Source organism: Centropristis striata, chromosome 22 (assembly GCF_030273125.1).
Source record: "Centropristis striata isolate RG_2023a ecotype Rhode Island chromosome 22, C.striata_1.0, whole genome shotgun sequence".
Lineage (NCBI taxonomy): Eukaryota > Metazoa > Chordata > Actinopteri > Perciformes > Serranidae > Centropristis > Centropristis striata.
In genome coordinates, this window is record NC_081538.1 from 16,110,230 (window position 1) to 16,126,138 (window position 15,909).

Here is a 15,909-nt window from a genome sequence, read left to right on the forward strand (position 1 = left end):
CACAACCAGGAAATTCAACCTCTGCATTTAATCCATCCCTTTACACACCAGTGAACATACCATGTAAGGAGCAGTGGGCAGCACATTACTGCGCTCGGGGGAGCGGTGGGGTTCCTCAGGCCTTGACCTGTCAGTCCTTGGATACAAACCTGTGACTCTAGTTACAAGCCTGATTCTCTAACCTCTAGGCCCCAAATGTGTTCCCACCTGGTTTCAAACTGAAAACCTTTCGTGTGTAAGGTAAACCCTGACAGACTGAAATTTGAAGTATATATGCGAGGTGCTTGTGTGTGTGTTGATCTTCATGCCCTTCTTTGGAAAACAAACCATCTCCCTCCATTGACTTTGTATTGAAAGACAATTCTTGGATACAGACGTATATAGACATCAGCAGTTACAATGGGGAAAACTGTACATCCATCCAATTTTCTCCACTTACCCGGGGCCGGGTCGCGGGGGCAGCAAGCTAAGCACGGCATTCCAGACGTCCCTCTCCCCAGCCACAACGGCCAGCTCCTCCTGGGGGACCCCAAGGTTTTCCCAGGCCAGGAGAGAGATATAATCCCTCCACTGTGTTCTGGGTCTTTCCCGGGGCCTCCTACCAGTTGGACGTGCCCGGAACACCTCTAACGGGAGGCACCCGGGAGGATCCTTACCAGATGCCCAAACCACCTCAGGTGGCTCCTTTTGACGTGAAGGAGCAGCGGCTCTACTCCGAGCTCCCTCTGGATGTCTGAGCTCCTCACCCTATCTCTAAGGCTGAGCACAGCCACCCTACTGTGAGGCTGGGAAAACTGTGCGACCCTGAAACTCAGCATATTTAACTTTTAGACAACCACGGACTGAAATGCTAATAAAATGTCAATTTCTAGCTAAAACTATAGCATTTAAACATATAATTTGATTCATTTAGCACTCTGTCTACCAGTAAAGACAAGTTGGCTGTTAGCTAGGTAATGTTAGCTATGTGTTAGCAAGCTAACATTAGCTAATATCCACTTTTGTCCTCTTAAAAGTTGAGTTTTTCGGTTAACTAAAAGATTGTTGGCCAAAAGGGGGTGTAACAATGGGAGTGGTCTATTGCAAACAATGTGCATAACTTCCAAATGGATTGACAGACTAGATTGATCATGAGCCTGATTCATTTGTCATACCAGTTAGCAAAAATGAGTCTGGCAGTGGCTGAATTGAAGTGACTGAATTTCCCCTCAGAGATAAAAATAATAATAATAATAATAAAATAAAGTAATTTTGATTGATTAGATTGATTTGATTAAGGCACTTGTGGAAATCATCATTGGGCTACTGCTGTGAAGGTTGGGGGGATGTAGAATACAGTATGTAACCAGAGAAGGTACTCCAAAACACAAGAGATTATGGGTAAGAGGATGGACATGGAGTACCTTAGCAGCCGAGTGGTTACAGTGCATCCCATATAACAGCATTGTCCTGGGTTCGATTCCAGCATTGGGACCTTTACTGCATGGTCCCTGGAATTGGGCAGCACCACTCGCACAAAACAAATTCAAGGAATTGGTCTTTTGATCAGTTTATTAGAATTTGCCTGCTGAATTTGCCTTCATGACAAGTTAAAGCGATTTTTTTTTTTTTAACTTGTGATGTACTTATCCATAGTCAGTGTATAACCCACAGCAGATGTTGGTCCTCACGCCCCCAGTTCGGTGGACCAGGCTGTTTGTAATACACAGATTATACATAAGTACCTCATGCAACCCCACTTCAAAAAAGTCTAAGCTAGCCCTTTAAATCACTGAATGGTCTGCACAGTCTCAGAGGGTTTGACTTTTTTCATATGGAGGCCTGGTTATTTCCTGACTCCCCATGCTGGAACCCGCCAAAAAACACCTGATCCAGCACAGCTAAGAGTGTCTGTGTGTGTGTGTGTGTGTGTGTGTGTGTGTGTGTGTGTGTGTGTGTGGGTGGGTGTTTTTAAACAGCGTCTTTGTTCAAACCCAGAGGGAAGCTCTCAGCTCTGAGCTCTTTAATTCAGAAATGCAGGAAATCCATTCACTATTGTAGCATATCACAGTCAACATCACAGCTGCTGCTAAACTAGAACATGCATATTAACCTACAGTCTGTGATAGGAACAAACACTAAAATAAACTTTAGCAGAGGCAAACGTATTGAAATACATCCACCCAAATATGCAAAACACTGATGCACACGCACAAAATGCATATGAAAACACACATGCATTTTCATATAAACATTTGCTGCAAATGCACACACAGCGAAAACACACCAGTCTAACTGCAGGCTCATTTACTGCTAAATGTTTCCCAGACTGCAGATCTGTTGTCGCTTTTCTGAGCAAAGCAGCCAGTCGTCTCTGCCCAGTTTCCTTTGGAGGAAACTCTTTTCAGATTTCACTACATAACACACATTCGAAGGAAAAATCCAAGGAACCTATGCATTTTGCATTTCTCAATTTAAGCAAAACTCTCACACAGTTCAAAGCTTGCAGCACAATGTAATACTAACCACAGGTTAGTGCAACATGGTATGAGATCACTCATACCTGGAATGATAATGAATGGGTCCAGTACAGCCTGAAGATGTTACCACCTGCACCTATGCTGCCTGCAAGGGAAATATATGTCATTCAAAAATATAAAGGTAACAATGTACAATAAAGCATGTCATAAAGTTAACAAAGGCAATAAAAAAAAGATTTCCAGCAAGTCTGTTAAATTCTATGTTATTAGATTGTGTAATAAAGTGGCATTATTTTTGCAATAGCTACACATTTTCTTAGGGCTGGGAGATATGGACCAAAAGTTATATCCCGATATATTTAGGCTGAATATCGATATATGATATATAGCCCGACATTTTTATGGCAAAGTGAGAACAAATGTTCAGTCAAAGACAAATATGACATGTCACAAGTAATTTTATTGAAACTGTTTATTTAAGTGAACATAAATACTGTATAACAAAAGGAGTACCTTTTTTTTAAAGTCAAAGCTCCATAAAGTGCACATTTAAATAAAAAACATATCTTAAAAAAAGAAAGCCTATGAAATTAAATTGGCCAATATTTTTCTGAAATAAATATATTTATATGAGAAAGGAATAATAAACATTACAAAAGAACTAAATATGCCAAACCCTAGTAAAGGCAGCATTTATAAGAAATATATATTTTTAAACTATATCGATATATGTGATATGGTCTGATTTCATATCACATTTAAAAATATTTTGGTATATTGTTTATATCGATATATCGCACAGCCCTACATTATCTACACCTATAGTATTTTCCTATACAGCCTAATATTATATCTTTTTTTGAGGGGATTGCAGCTTTTAACTTTGCAGTCTTTAAACTGCAAACTGCAAACCCATTTACTTCACCTAATATAGATTGAGGTTAGTGAACCTTGGCCAGCAAATTTAATCTGTGATACAAAGAAAAGAAAAGCACAGATTTTTTCTCTGAACAGCTATCGTAGAGGTCAGTATGAACTTTACCCTACAGGCACAAAGGGGCTACTGACCTCCAGGATGAATCTTTGATCAGTGATTGGCTGGTGGTGAGACACATCCTCATTCATGTCAGCTCATCTCCCTGTTCTGGACTTCATATCATACAGGATTTGAAAATACTGAGCCAGAGAGATGCACCTCAAGGCTGACATACTTACTAACATTTGTCGTTTTTTGATGTCCCTGTCCTTTTTTTAAAGGGATTTACGCAAGCCCAGTTTGTGGCCGTGTCTTCTTGTGTGATTACTTTCCTCAGGTTATGTTTCATCCTGACTCCCTTTTCTCTCTCAGAATTAGAAACAGATGCAGACATATTTTTCCGGCTGCTTTTTAACTCTAGATTCTGTGTAAAAATCCAAAGACCTAGAAAACAATATTGTGAAAAAACTGCAATTCACTTAAATTTCTGCATGTTAAAGCTGCTCTAACCAATACTTTTATATCTACAATGGGTCAGCAAGAGGGTTCAGTCATGGTGAAGAATCCACAAAGAATTATCACCAACTTGGCAGCTGCTCTCAGCTCCGTGGAGCATTTTAGTGTCACTGAATTGTTTTGGTTATCTAGGCCACTACTTTGAAGCAAAAAAGATGAAATGTACTAAAGAAAACTAAAAAAAACTACCCAAAAATATCCACAGTAAGATGAACAAAATGAAGGACTAGCTGAAACAAAACACAGTGGACCACCAACATGTAAAAGAGTCAGATTTGCCTCAGGAGTTGGTGGAGACCAAATACAGGGCTAAAAGGAGACTCAATATCAGGCTTCAAGGCTATCAGGCTCTAAATGGGACCATAACTTACTAAGTGAACACCATGCTGTATGGAAGAATACTTCAAACTAGCAATGAGACCATGAGGCCTCATTAGATATATCTTTACTGAGGTAATAAATCAAGTGTGAAGTAGGATATTTTTTTCATTGACTTCTACATAACTGGACTTCTTTTTGCAGCAGGTGGAGTCTCCCCCTGCTGGCAATCTGAAAATAATGCAGGTTTAAGGCTCTTCCGCTTTCCATGATTGGTGCTATAGCCGTCTTTCCTTTAGGGGGAAGAGTGGCCACCAGGAGTCTCAGTCCACACCCTGTCAAATGTCCGCTACCTCTGCATGTCTCCATTACAAAAAGACCCCCAGAGGGATTTACGAGGCTTCAGAGGTGATGTATGATGGTTTTCGAAAGTTGCATAATCGGAATAAACACGGGAGATTCAACTGTGGCCGCCGTAGCTAACTGTGCACAATGTCAGCAGTTGATCATAAGTAAAGCAGCATGGCTAATTATGCACAGCGTCTCCGCTGATCATAAACATTGTGATGTTAAATTAACTGGCATCGCTAACTGTGCACAAAGTGTCCGATGCTTGTTGTAAACAAACAGATCGCTAAGTGAACACCTCCTGCAGCAGCAGCACATACACACTGTACTGCTACAGAGCTAACTGTTAGCCTATTAGCAATTTGCAGACTGGACACTAAGGGGTTAACATCCCCTCCGGCTGCAGCAGGGAGAGACTGCTGCAGGAGAACTGTGCCGCTTCGACTCGTTCTTACTCTTCTTAACGAGCCGTGTTAAGAAGAGTAAGAACGAGTCTCCAAAAGTCTCCAATAACACCAGAAAAAGTCGCTGGATTTGTCGCCAGTCGCTTTTTTGAAAAATAGTTGCTAAGGGGGTCTGAAAAGTTGCTAAATATAGCAACAAAGTCACGATGTTGGCAATACTGCTTTGCTGGCTTTTACAAATGGCGTGTGTTGTTATGGTGTCAAGTACTATGTCACATCCTGCTTAGCGTTCTATCCAATCAGTAACCAGGCTTTTTTCAGGGGAGAAAAATGGCCCTGCTCTTCTACAGGTACTGAAAAAGTCCTGACAAAAGACTGCTCAGGACGGCTCATATTCAAATTAGGTGCGTTTTGGCGAGTGAGACCCGCCTCATTCCGTGTATTGGGCTGTAGTAGAAACAGCCTTTATGTCTACAACCTGTTGTGCTTCACCAAATTGGCCAAAATTTACTTAATGCAGGGTTAAAATCATCATCAATCAAGCATTCATCATTAGAAAAGTAAGTAAAGCTTTTTTACTTTTGATCTTTTATTACTGTATCCTGGTTTCCTTTTACCTCGCTCAATCACTCCTTCTTGTTTTCTTCTTCTTCTCCTCCCTTTGGCAATTGATATTCCAGCAGCCTGCCTCCCTCCCTGAGCCTTTCTTTTCCTCTTTCTCCTCCCACTTTTCCTGCCTCTCCCCCATCCTCTCCTCCTTCCTTCATCACTCTCTCCTCTCTCAGATCACTTCAGTTAGGTGTGCTGTCAAGTCCAGTAAAATTTTTGCATTTCTCTCTCAAGATGTCCTGGACTCGAGTCTTCGTGCTCTCTTTGCTCACCACCCTCCTCATCCTCACCTGTAAGTACCTGGTCTGGGTGGGTGGGGGAAGTATTCGGAACAGGTTTTTTTAATTTTATTTTACATCCTCAGGGGAGGTAAGAAAAATAGTTTTGAGGGCATAAAGCACTGGTGTGAAGTCCTTCTTTAATATGGGAAAGAAACCTTCAACATGACAAGTTTGAATCTGTCAAAGTTGAAAAATATGTTCAGAAAAATAAGTTTTACATTTTTTTTTTCTTTCATATTTCATCTTAACAATGGCATGTAATTTATCTCATCTTATTTTGGGGGTAACAGGTATCAGTGTGAATTAATTTGTAAAACTTTTGTAAAAAATTGTTTAAGTCATAAATACTGTTTGTTTGTTTAATTGAATTGACTGTCATATTTTCCTCAAAGTCACATTGTCAGTTGTGAGTACAGGCAAGTCAGGCAAAGTAAGCACTGTTGCTCTACTTTCTGGTCTACCTAACAAAAAATTAGATCGATTACAGTTATGACAAAATTCAGCTGCTCTTCTGTTGACAAAGACCAGAAAGAGAGCTCATATTACACCTATTTTAAAGTCTCTGCATTGGTTGCCTGTGCGTTTCAGAATCAATTTTAAGATTCTTTTACTGGTTTATAAATCTCTTAATGCTCTTAGTCCAGCCTATTTATCTGATTTACTTTTATCCTAATCCTCGAGGACCCTCAGGTCTTCTGGCCTTTTAATAATACCAAAAGTTAAAACAAAACCCACGATGAGGCGTCGTTTTCTCACTGTGGTCCATGTTTGTGGAACAGCCTCCTGAAGACCTGAGGACATCAGAGACGCTTCAGATTTTTAAGAGCAAACTTAAGACCTATCTTTTTAATTTGGCTTTTACTATATATATATATATATATATATATATTATTGTGCTCTACTTTTTAATTATTTATTTAGTTTTCATCTTTTTATGTAGCTTTTTAACTTTTTATTGTTATTATTATTTACTTTTGTTTTTATTTTATTTTATCTTACCTTAATTTATTTTTATTTATTTTATCTAATTAATTTCTAAGCTGCCTCCAGTGTTTCCTCACTGCTCCATGTTGAGATGGAGCTTCCTCAGTTTGTGCTTTGTTTATAATGGGATGAGGGGGCCAGGGGTGGAGGGTGTTTGCTTGTTTCTATGTTTTATTATTATTATTATTATTATTATTATTATTATTATTATTATTATCATTTTCTCCTTTTTATGTGAAGCACTTTGTGTTACATTTCTTTTGTATGAAAAGTGCTCTACAAATAAAGTCTGATTGATTGTATATGGCTATACAATTCAATTCAAACAACTGTATTAATCCCACAAGGGACAAATAGATAAGGAGCCAGAGAAAAATGTTTTCTTTAATCTAAAGAGATAAACAAAAGATGTCATTTTGCTAGATGTCCAGTAGTCCTCTCAGCCTGATTCTCACAAGCTCAGTTTTAACCACGAGACACGTGTCCAGCTGAGATCCAGACCAGTCGTTTACCTACAGGGCGTGGTCTCATTATGATGACGATGAGAGACACTTATTTTGATTAACCTTTTCTACATCACAGTGAATAAAGTGAAATTAAGTAGGCTTAGCAAGACGAAACATCTTATGATTTATAGTAATTATGATAAATTGTTATGGCTATTTTAATCCTGTTTTAATCTAAAATGATTGATAATGCTGTGAGGCAAATAAATCTTAAACTTTGTTTATTGTATTTCTTCTCTATTCTTCCATATTATCTTCTAAATATGGGTGTACAAATGCATACAAAAACATGACTATTCTTTGTTGTCACAGTTATTGTTAATATGGTATCATTTAACACTCCTAATGAGGTATTTTCTGGGTTTTTTTTGTTTTTTTTAAATATTTTCATCTTTTGTTCGTTGGCTAAATTAAGAAGTACTAATCTATAATTTCTACAAATGTCATAAAGTAGCGCGCCTGCATGATATCTATTCTGTAGATACATAAGGTTGTATAATGTTTACTATTAAAGGATGATATATACAGAAAGAAATCTGAGTACACACAAACAGATAGTTAAACTGTTTTACAGTTTTACTCTCAACATGTATTTCCTAATAATATATATATAATATTGGCCCCCATACGTTTTAGCCTGGCTTTACCCATGCTGCCTTGCATGCTAGATTTTATTTTGAACTGCAAGGCAGCATGGTGTCCATGGCTGATTCTTAGCCCTGCTTTTGGTATCCAATCACAGAACGGGGAGGGACGGCAAGACGACGTACTATTGGACAGACGGAAGTTTGTCGTTTGCTAACGGATCCAACATGGCTGCAGCAGACGGCAAGCTCTCTTTGGATCTAGCTGTAGACAGTGTTCTAGATAGTTTAGAGCCAAAGTTGATTTTAAAAGAAGAACAACGTTTGGCTTTACACTCCTTTATCACCACCAAAAAGGATGTTTTAGCCTTGCTTCCAACAGGATTTGGCAAAAGTCTAATCTATCAACTAGCCCGCTAGTGGCTAAGCTAACGGCGTTTACCGAGACCCCGGTCTTTGTGGTTGTGGACTCTTGGGCGACTATCACTCCTAATAATCCTCTCTGATATGCTCATGGTTTTTTGGAAAAATATATGTCTGAAGAGTGTGCATATGTGGAGTGTCCTTCTTTCTTCATATATATCTTGCACAAATGGCAATAATCATTCGGCACCATCGTGCAAACATCAGTCGTCTTCTGACGATCTACATACGTCATCTGGTATGATTGATACGATTGGCTAAGAGCTACGTACTGACGCTTATGATAGACATTCGTAGCGTACAATAAACGGCTCTGGACGATCGTAAACCACGCCTCCTCTACGGAAAAATGATCTCATTTGTGATATAGTCTGGCGTTAGCCAGGCTACATACTTATGTAAAAAGACAGAATATTATAATTTCTCCTTTTCCTCACAGTTTCCAGCGTGGTGAAAAGTGCCGCAGTGCGGGACGACTCAAAGCCAGGCCATCCTAAAGGTAATAGATGTTCAATCCTTTTAACTATTTCACATAACCTTGTTCCACATGCCCTTATATGATCTTCACCTTCTCACCTCTGATTTTCAGGGCCAGCACGGCAGGTGTTTATGCCCGAGTCGGAAGCCACCAACTTTTTCAAACGCCGCAGTCGCCGCTCAACTAGATATTATGAGCTCCAAGGTAAGTTCTGTTTAACATGTTGAATCAAGGGCAAAGGTAACAATTATTTAGCCTGGGTATACCCTTGCAGCCTTGCACGCTCGATTTAGTGTCAAACTGCAAGGTGCCCATGGCCGATTCTTAGCCCTGCTTTTGGTATCCAATCACACAACAGGGAGGGACGGCAAGACAAAGATGCATATGTTTTAGCCTTGCTTCCAACAGGATTCAGCAAAAGCCTAATCTACCAACTAGCCCCGTTAGTGGCTAAGCTAATGGGATTTAGCGAGACCCCGGTCCTTGACGTCTCTACATACGTCATCAGGTATAATTGATACGACTGGATAAGAGCTACGTACAGACGCTTATGATAGACATTCGTAGCGCCCAATAAACGGCTTTGGACGACTGTAAACCTCGCCTCCTTTACGGAAAAATGAATTGGTGGTCCCCAGACTATATCTCATTTGTGATATAGTCTGACATTAGCCAGGCTAACAATTTTTAGCTGTTTTGAGGAAAAATTTTGAGCTGTCTGCTTAAAGGCTGTCTGTCATTTTGCAGGCAGAAAATAAGCAGGATCATGAGTAGGTTGGTCAACAGATGGGGTTGGGACGGTTGTGTTTATTTATATTTGGTGCTATGTGTGGTTGATGTGGCGACACTGTGGACAGACTTAAATGTGGCATGTTTGTCCTTCCGTAGCGAACTCGCTTGATGTGGGAGTGAGTGTGTGGGAGTGTTGGTTTAATGGTTTGTAGTTGGACTCTGAGGATGCCACGGTTTGAGGTTTTTCCTGCAAGCTGTGAAAGTTCAAGAGAGAAAAGAAAGAGTAATGGAAACTCAAGCAGGTGCTGTTCTATACAGTAGCTGGAGGCTGCAGAAGGAGTCACAGGGTAGTATGGAGCAGGCCCTCTCTCTCACACACACAGTTTCTTGGTACAATAAGCTCATTCTTTCACTGCCAGCACGAGAGGTGTTCTAGGACAACCCTGCAAAAACAGGAACTTATATTATCAGACTCTATCACCAAAATAACTTTTAAAACCGTTATATAATTCCTGTATTTTTTTAGCACTGAGATAAAAGCATGAAAATGGACAGACTTGCCAATATGTAGCTGCCAACAGTGATTTTCATCTTTTCAGTGAAGTATTTCTTAGTTAATTCCTCTCTTTTCTGGTGGAAAACCCATCAGAGAAATCCTGACCAGGCCTCGAGAGACTGTGGGTCATTTCCCCTTGCCCACCCATCAGAGCACCAGATGGGGCCCTAGTTTCAGACAAACAGGCCCACATTCTTGGAAAATCTTCAGCACTAATGTCCCTCGCCAGCACGGTTCAGGAGAACCTGACGTTCCTTTTCAGAACTGTTTTTGCCAGAAAGTGATGCACAGGTTTTGTAGGCCCTCACAGTAATCCTGCAAGTAGGTTGTTATGGTTTTTATGGAGAGAGAAGTGAAATTTCCTCCTTGCTACACTGCTCAATTATTCAAAAGATGCAAGTTGGGTATATGCAATATTTCCAACAGATGTTGGATGATTGCATAAGCAAGTTTTTCCAACCAAACCAAGAGTTTCCCTTTTATTATCATCATTAGCTTGTGATCTTTAATTCTGAGTGATTAGTAAAGATCATCAAAGGAATGTCAACATTTGAAAAGTTGTTAATATTAACTTTTTCTAATTGGAGTAAGCCTCAAGCTATCACTTTAGTGTCCATGACCAATATTAGTAAGCTAAATGCTAATCAGAAATAAAAACCCAGATGAGTTTATTTCAGGTTCTGCCTCTATTCAAGTATTTACCAAGTAAGTAACACAAATAATCTAACCCTCAGCTAAGAATACAGGGCTAAGCTAATACTTGATCATATTTGATTGTGGAGAATAGAATGAATTTGTAATAAACTCATAAACTCATTATTTAAGGAGTATGGGGAACATAGGACCTGGGGAACATAGGACCTGGGGAACATAGGACCCGGGGAACATAGGGATGACCCCATGCTCACAATGATTGCTGATGTCTGCAGGTAAAAATTTACCATATTTACCATAAACTGTATTCAAACATTGACAACTGAGTAGCTCCACAAAAGTGAAGCCAAAACATATCAACTTCCCCCTGGTGGCTGGCTGCAGTATGGGTCATAAACCCCACCCCTTCATGTTAGTAGATGGGACAAGGGTCAAACTGGTCAAACAAAAAAAAATCTGACTCAAAGAGTACATCATAAAAAAAATTCCCAAAAATGGTTGGGTGGTAGTTTATCATTATCATTTATGTTTTCTTATTGTTTTTAATTAGTTATTTGATGCTATAATGTGATGATGGTATTGGGTGTCAAGTTACTAATCAGACTTTGAACAATGACCGGCACACGGATGAGGAAGTCTTGGCCTGGATATGGGTTATTTGGATATACGGACTCTCAGAAGCTCAAAGATCATCAGACTGATAGCATATTGGTTCTAGGAACTGGGACCAAAATGGTATACAGACTGATCAACAGACCAATCCTTAAGCCACAAGCGTAGTCAAGAATCTCACAGCAGACAATACTTTAGGTTAGGAACAGTAGTGGCAGCTCCTGCTTCATTCATCAGTAAGAAATAAACATAACATTTTTGGCTAACTTCTATGCTCTCCTTTTCTTTTTTCTCTCCACAGCTGAGCAGAGGGTAAGGCTTTCAGCTGACAAGCTGAGGAGGGACCGCAACGAGGAGCGAAGGAATGAGTGGGAGAACTACGTTGAGGAAGAGCGTGATGGTAAGGCCTGGATCCAGCTGTTTGCAGTTCCACGTTAAATTCTCCCTTAAATTGAGTCATTAAAAAGTCTGAATGCAGAAATAAAGTCCAGTTCTGTGAAATAATTAAAAAAAACCCTCCATCAAACGCTCACTTTCAGCCCTACCACTGAAGACTGATTATACAAACATTTATAATTGTGAATCTTAAAATGACTTTATTCCGGGACGCTGAATGAAACAAAGAGATAAAGCAGAGAGACTTTATATGAGTAAACACATCCTTTCAAAAAACCCAAGATTTACTTGAATACCAATCGTCACTAGAGGTGCACTAGAGAGAACGCATTGAGGGAAAACAGAGTTTGGACCTCTCGGCACCCACGAGCCTCTGGACCACAGCGGAGCGCCTGAGACTCCACACCAAATCAAAGTGTCCATTTGTGGTCGACCCCAAGCTGACAATCTTCCTTGTGGCGGTTTGTCTGGAGTGATATAGTTGCAGTGACAGTTTCTAAACTAAGAACTGCTAACCATAAAGTTGTGAGTGGGTTTTAAGATACACAGTGTTTTGGGTGATTTGAGCCAGTGAGCCATTACAGGAAAACAAAGAGATCTCCGCCAGGACACGGAACACATTCAGGATTCATAGAAACTGGCTTATTGGTCATATTTCACAAGAACATAAATGTCAGAAATGTTATTATATTATATTATTTTATTATTATATTATTATTATTATTTTTGTTGGCTCTTTAACCATGTCAGTTCAAGGGATACACACAATACTGTAAATACAATAAAAAAATAAAAAAAATATTGATTATAGTCACTTCATTTGTATTTTTTTAAATCCACAGAGCAAAATGAGAGAACGAGGGAGACAAATGAGCAGTTGCGAGAGTATCACTACGACGGTCTCCAGCCTCGCTACTACTGGTTCCACTGAGCTGCAGCAGGCTAACGCTAACATCACCTCTACCAAAGACAACTCCTGACACTACGTGCTAAAGTTCTGTCTAGATTTTTTCCAACTTTAATCTTCAAAATTAAAGATTCTTTGCTTTGTATTTTTTATAAAACCCTAAACTGTGCAAAGTGTCTCCATGTCAAACTGTAAAATGTATTAAAAGTGCAGTTTTTGTAAACTTTATCATATTTAAAGGAGGCTATAGTATGTTTTGCATGCTTTTTTTTAACTACATTTTTTTTACATGTACATACATTGTATGTTTTATTACAAGCTATACAATGTCTAGCAGCAATAAATCAACCATGTACATTACCAACTGGTGTTAATTGTGGCTTTATTTTTTGCAAAGAAACTGATCTTATGTCTTCAAGTCAAAATGACAGCCAAAGATGAGTTTCCTGATTCCCAGACCACTGATGTGTTTTTTAACTCACTCTAGCACTGTCTGGTATGTGGAGTATTTAAAGGGAGGGAGGCAGTGTGGAATAAAAAAGAAGATGAGTTGAGCTGCAGAAGTCATCAGGCTGAAATGAATTCCACATTTCAGAGTGGAAATATTAGCCACAAACTGGGCAGAGGGGAGATGGGACAGAGGGAAAAACAGTAGCGACAGGATAATGAGCAGAAATTAAACGATCAAAACAAGGTGGCATGGCACTCTGTACTTACTGATCACAAAGCTTCAATTCCAAATGCCTTATTTTATCTCTTTACCTCAGACGTTTCCTCTTTGGGGCCATGTGGATTGGCTCGCACACTTGAGTGAGCGCCACCTGGCCTCATCACTCCAACACATGGTGTGTGTTTGTCCTGATACTGGAGATTGGTTCAGTCCCTATGAAATAAAAAAACAGCAAGTGAGGTTCTTAAGGCCAGTGCCATGTAATAACTCTCAACTGATATAATAAAATGTGCTTTTGTTACATAAGCAACCTCCTCATCTTTATATGTCATTGTTGTTCCTACATTTCCCAGAGTGCCTTTCAACAACCTGAGCAGGAGAGGCATGAAAATACAGCTTTCAAATGTGGTTAGATGTATGGCATAGACTGTATATAAATAATGGACGTAGTCACCGTGACGTCACCCATTGGTTTGTAGACTGCCCCGTTGGAAGCATCAAGTTCAGCATTACACTCGTCGCCATCTTGTGTTGCCATCTTGTTTCCGATACGGGGAGCAGACCATATTTGGACTGTGGAGGAGCGAGAGGGATCTGATCACTGACTACAGCCTCTCTACACCTCAACCTGACTGAGAGAAGCTGCTGCTAATTCATGTTAGCATTAACTGGAATGTTAGTTTTGGCTAGCAAAAAACAAAATGTATGTTACTGACCGACTCCTTGGAGTGTCTGTTAGTCCAACCAAATGCTGAACAAGACATTTTTACTGAACAAAACGTTCAAATAAACTGTCATTAAGTGAAAATACAGTGAAAGGGTCAAAGTTATGAGACCAAACCGCTAAACGTCCTTTTTTATATCTATATAACGTTATATATAACTTTATTGACACGTTGCCGTGGATAGGCATTGCTCTGCTTCTCTCCTGATGACGGCTCGCCCTGTTAGTGACCTGTCAATCAAAGGTAGCCACGCCCCAAATCATACGATTCTTTATCTTCTATTTTCTTCTAAATGGGGCCATTATTAGAACTATTAACATCAAATTGTCTTGAAGAAGATTTTTTATTAGTGATTGAGACCATAGTGTTGTCCTAAAAAAAATTATGAGGTAATAAATCAAGTGAGAAGTTTTCAAATTTTGCACTGAAATTAATGGACAGATATTTTTGCAGCCAAACTTAGCGCCCCCTACTGGAATTTTCAGTATAATGCAGCTTAAGGCACTTCCTGGTTTGCCTCCCTGCTCAGACCAGGAGGTCGCCGCCTGGCCAATATATGAAAGCCTGTTTCTGCCAATGGGATGAAAGAAAAATTATCTGTTAGTCATTTTGACAAATTTCCTCAAAAATGATGACTTAGTTATCTCAAATGAATGATATGTTATTGCATTTATTTACTAAGCATCTCAAAACAATGAAACTTTTTGAATGAATCAGTTAAATTATCTCAAAATAATTTAGACTAGACACAGTACCCCCAAAATAATGAGAAAGATAGATTGCTTAATCTATCTGCTGCAACTTGTCAATATTGTAGATTACCTATACCTTCTGCAATACCTTTAGAGAAAAAGTGTTTTGAATCGCTCAGTTTGTTGTTGATGCCTACCAACAGCGTAAGGCAGCTCTTTCTGTTTGATGTGCTAAAGGCTCAGTCTGTGTGCTTATGTTAGGTTCGGCTTATCTGGAAGGGTAAGTTTATTTTTTGTGTTTCTTTTACTGATGAAGACATTGCTTTTAATTCGTTGTTGTACTTACCAACCTTTAATGAAATTCTTGTTCAGATCACATTATCATCTAGTGACACCCTCTTTGGATTTTCTGTCGATTAAGTTTTACCTTCAGTATACCTAAAAGTTTAACAATTTTTTTTAGCTGTAGAGGATATAATTTCCCATCCATCCACCACTATCCAGTTCTATTTTCTCGAAATGACACATCAAGCACAACAGAAAGAGATGCAATGTCCTTTTAACACCCACACTTAAAAAAAGAAAGAAAATTCACCTATTTGAAAGAGATTAATGATTTTAGTTTGTAGTGTCACTGGATATACACTATAATACAGTAGAATGTGTGCTAAAAGAGGTATTGGGTAAGTATACATTAAAAAGGTGTGCAATATTATAGCTAGATAGTTATATAGGCAGAGTTTAAAAGAAAATGGTGAAGTTGGGTTACTTTTTAAACTTATCTGACTCATCTAAAAAGACAGATCTTTTTTCCCAGCAGACATTTTGGCTCATCATAACAGGAAAAACACAGCTGTAAAAACATTGATGATGGCTTAATGATGGTGACAGTTAGCCAGCGTATACACAGAATCAGCCCTGAAACCAAATCATTCATTTTTTATTGTGTTTTTCCTACTGTGACATGTCAAAATGTGTTCTGTGAAGAAGGCTATTAGCCCAACAATCAGGAAAGTAGTTAATTTTGCTGGATTAAGTTAGAAAACGTGTACCATGATAGAAATGCATTTGACAAGAAA

General features: G+C 39.1%; 1 protein-coding gene across 2 annotated transcripts; it reads left to right on the forward strand.

Moving 5' to 3' along the window:
* Positions 1-5,120: 5,120 nt before the first annotated feature.
* Positions 5,121-13,072, forward strand: ucmaa (upper zone of growth plate and cartilage matrix associated a). 2 transcript variants are annotated; one of them, XM_059326164.1, is made up of 6 exons: positions 5,121-5,581; positions 5,865-5,922; positions 8,848-8,907; positions 8,998-9,090; positions 11,742-11,840; positions 12,679-13,072. In XM_059326164.1, exons 2-6 carry the CDS (start codon positions 5,865-5,867, stop codon positions 12,765-12,767), a joined length of 399 nt encoding a protein of 132 aa, XP_059182147.1. In that variant the 5' UTR covers positions 5,121-5,581; the 3' UTR covers positions 12,768-13,072. The 2 variants fall into 2 exon arrangements, with proteins under 2 accessions (XP_059182147.1, XP_059182146.1); XM_059326163.1 differs by having other exon boundaries at positions 5,121-5,922.
* The last annotated feature ends 2,837 nt before the right edge of the window (positions 13,073-15,909 follow it).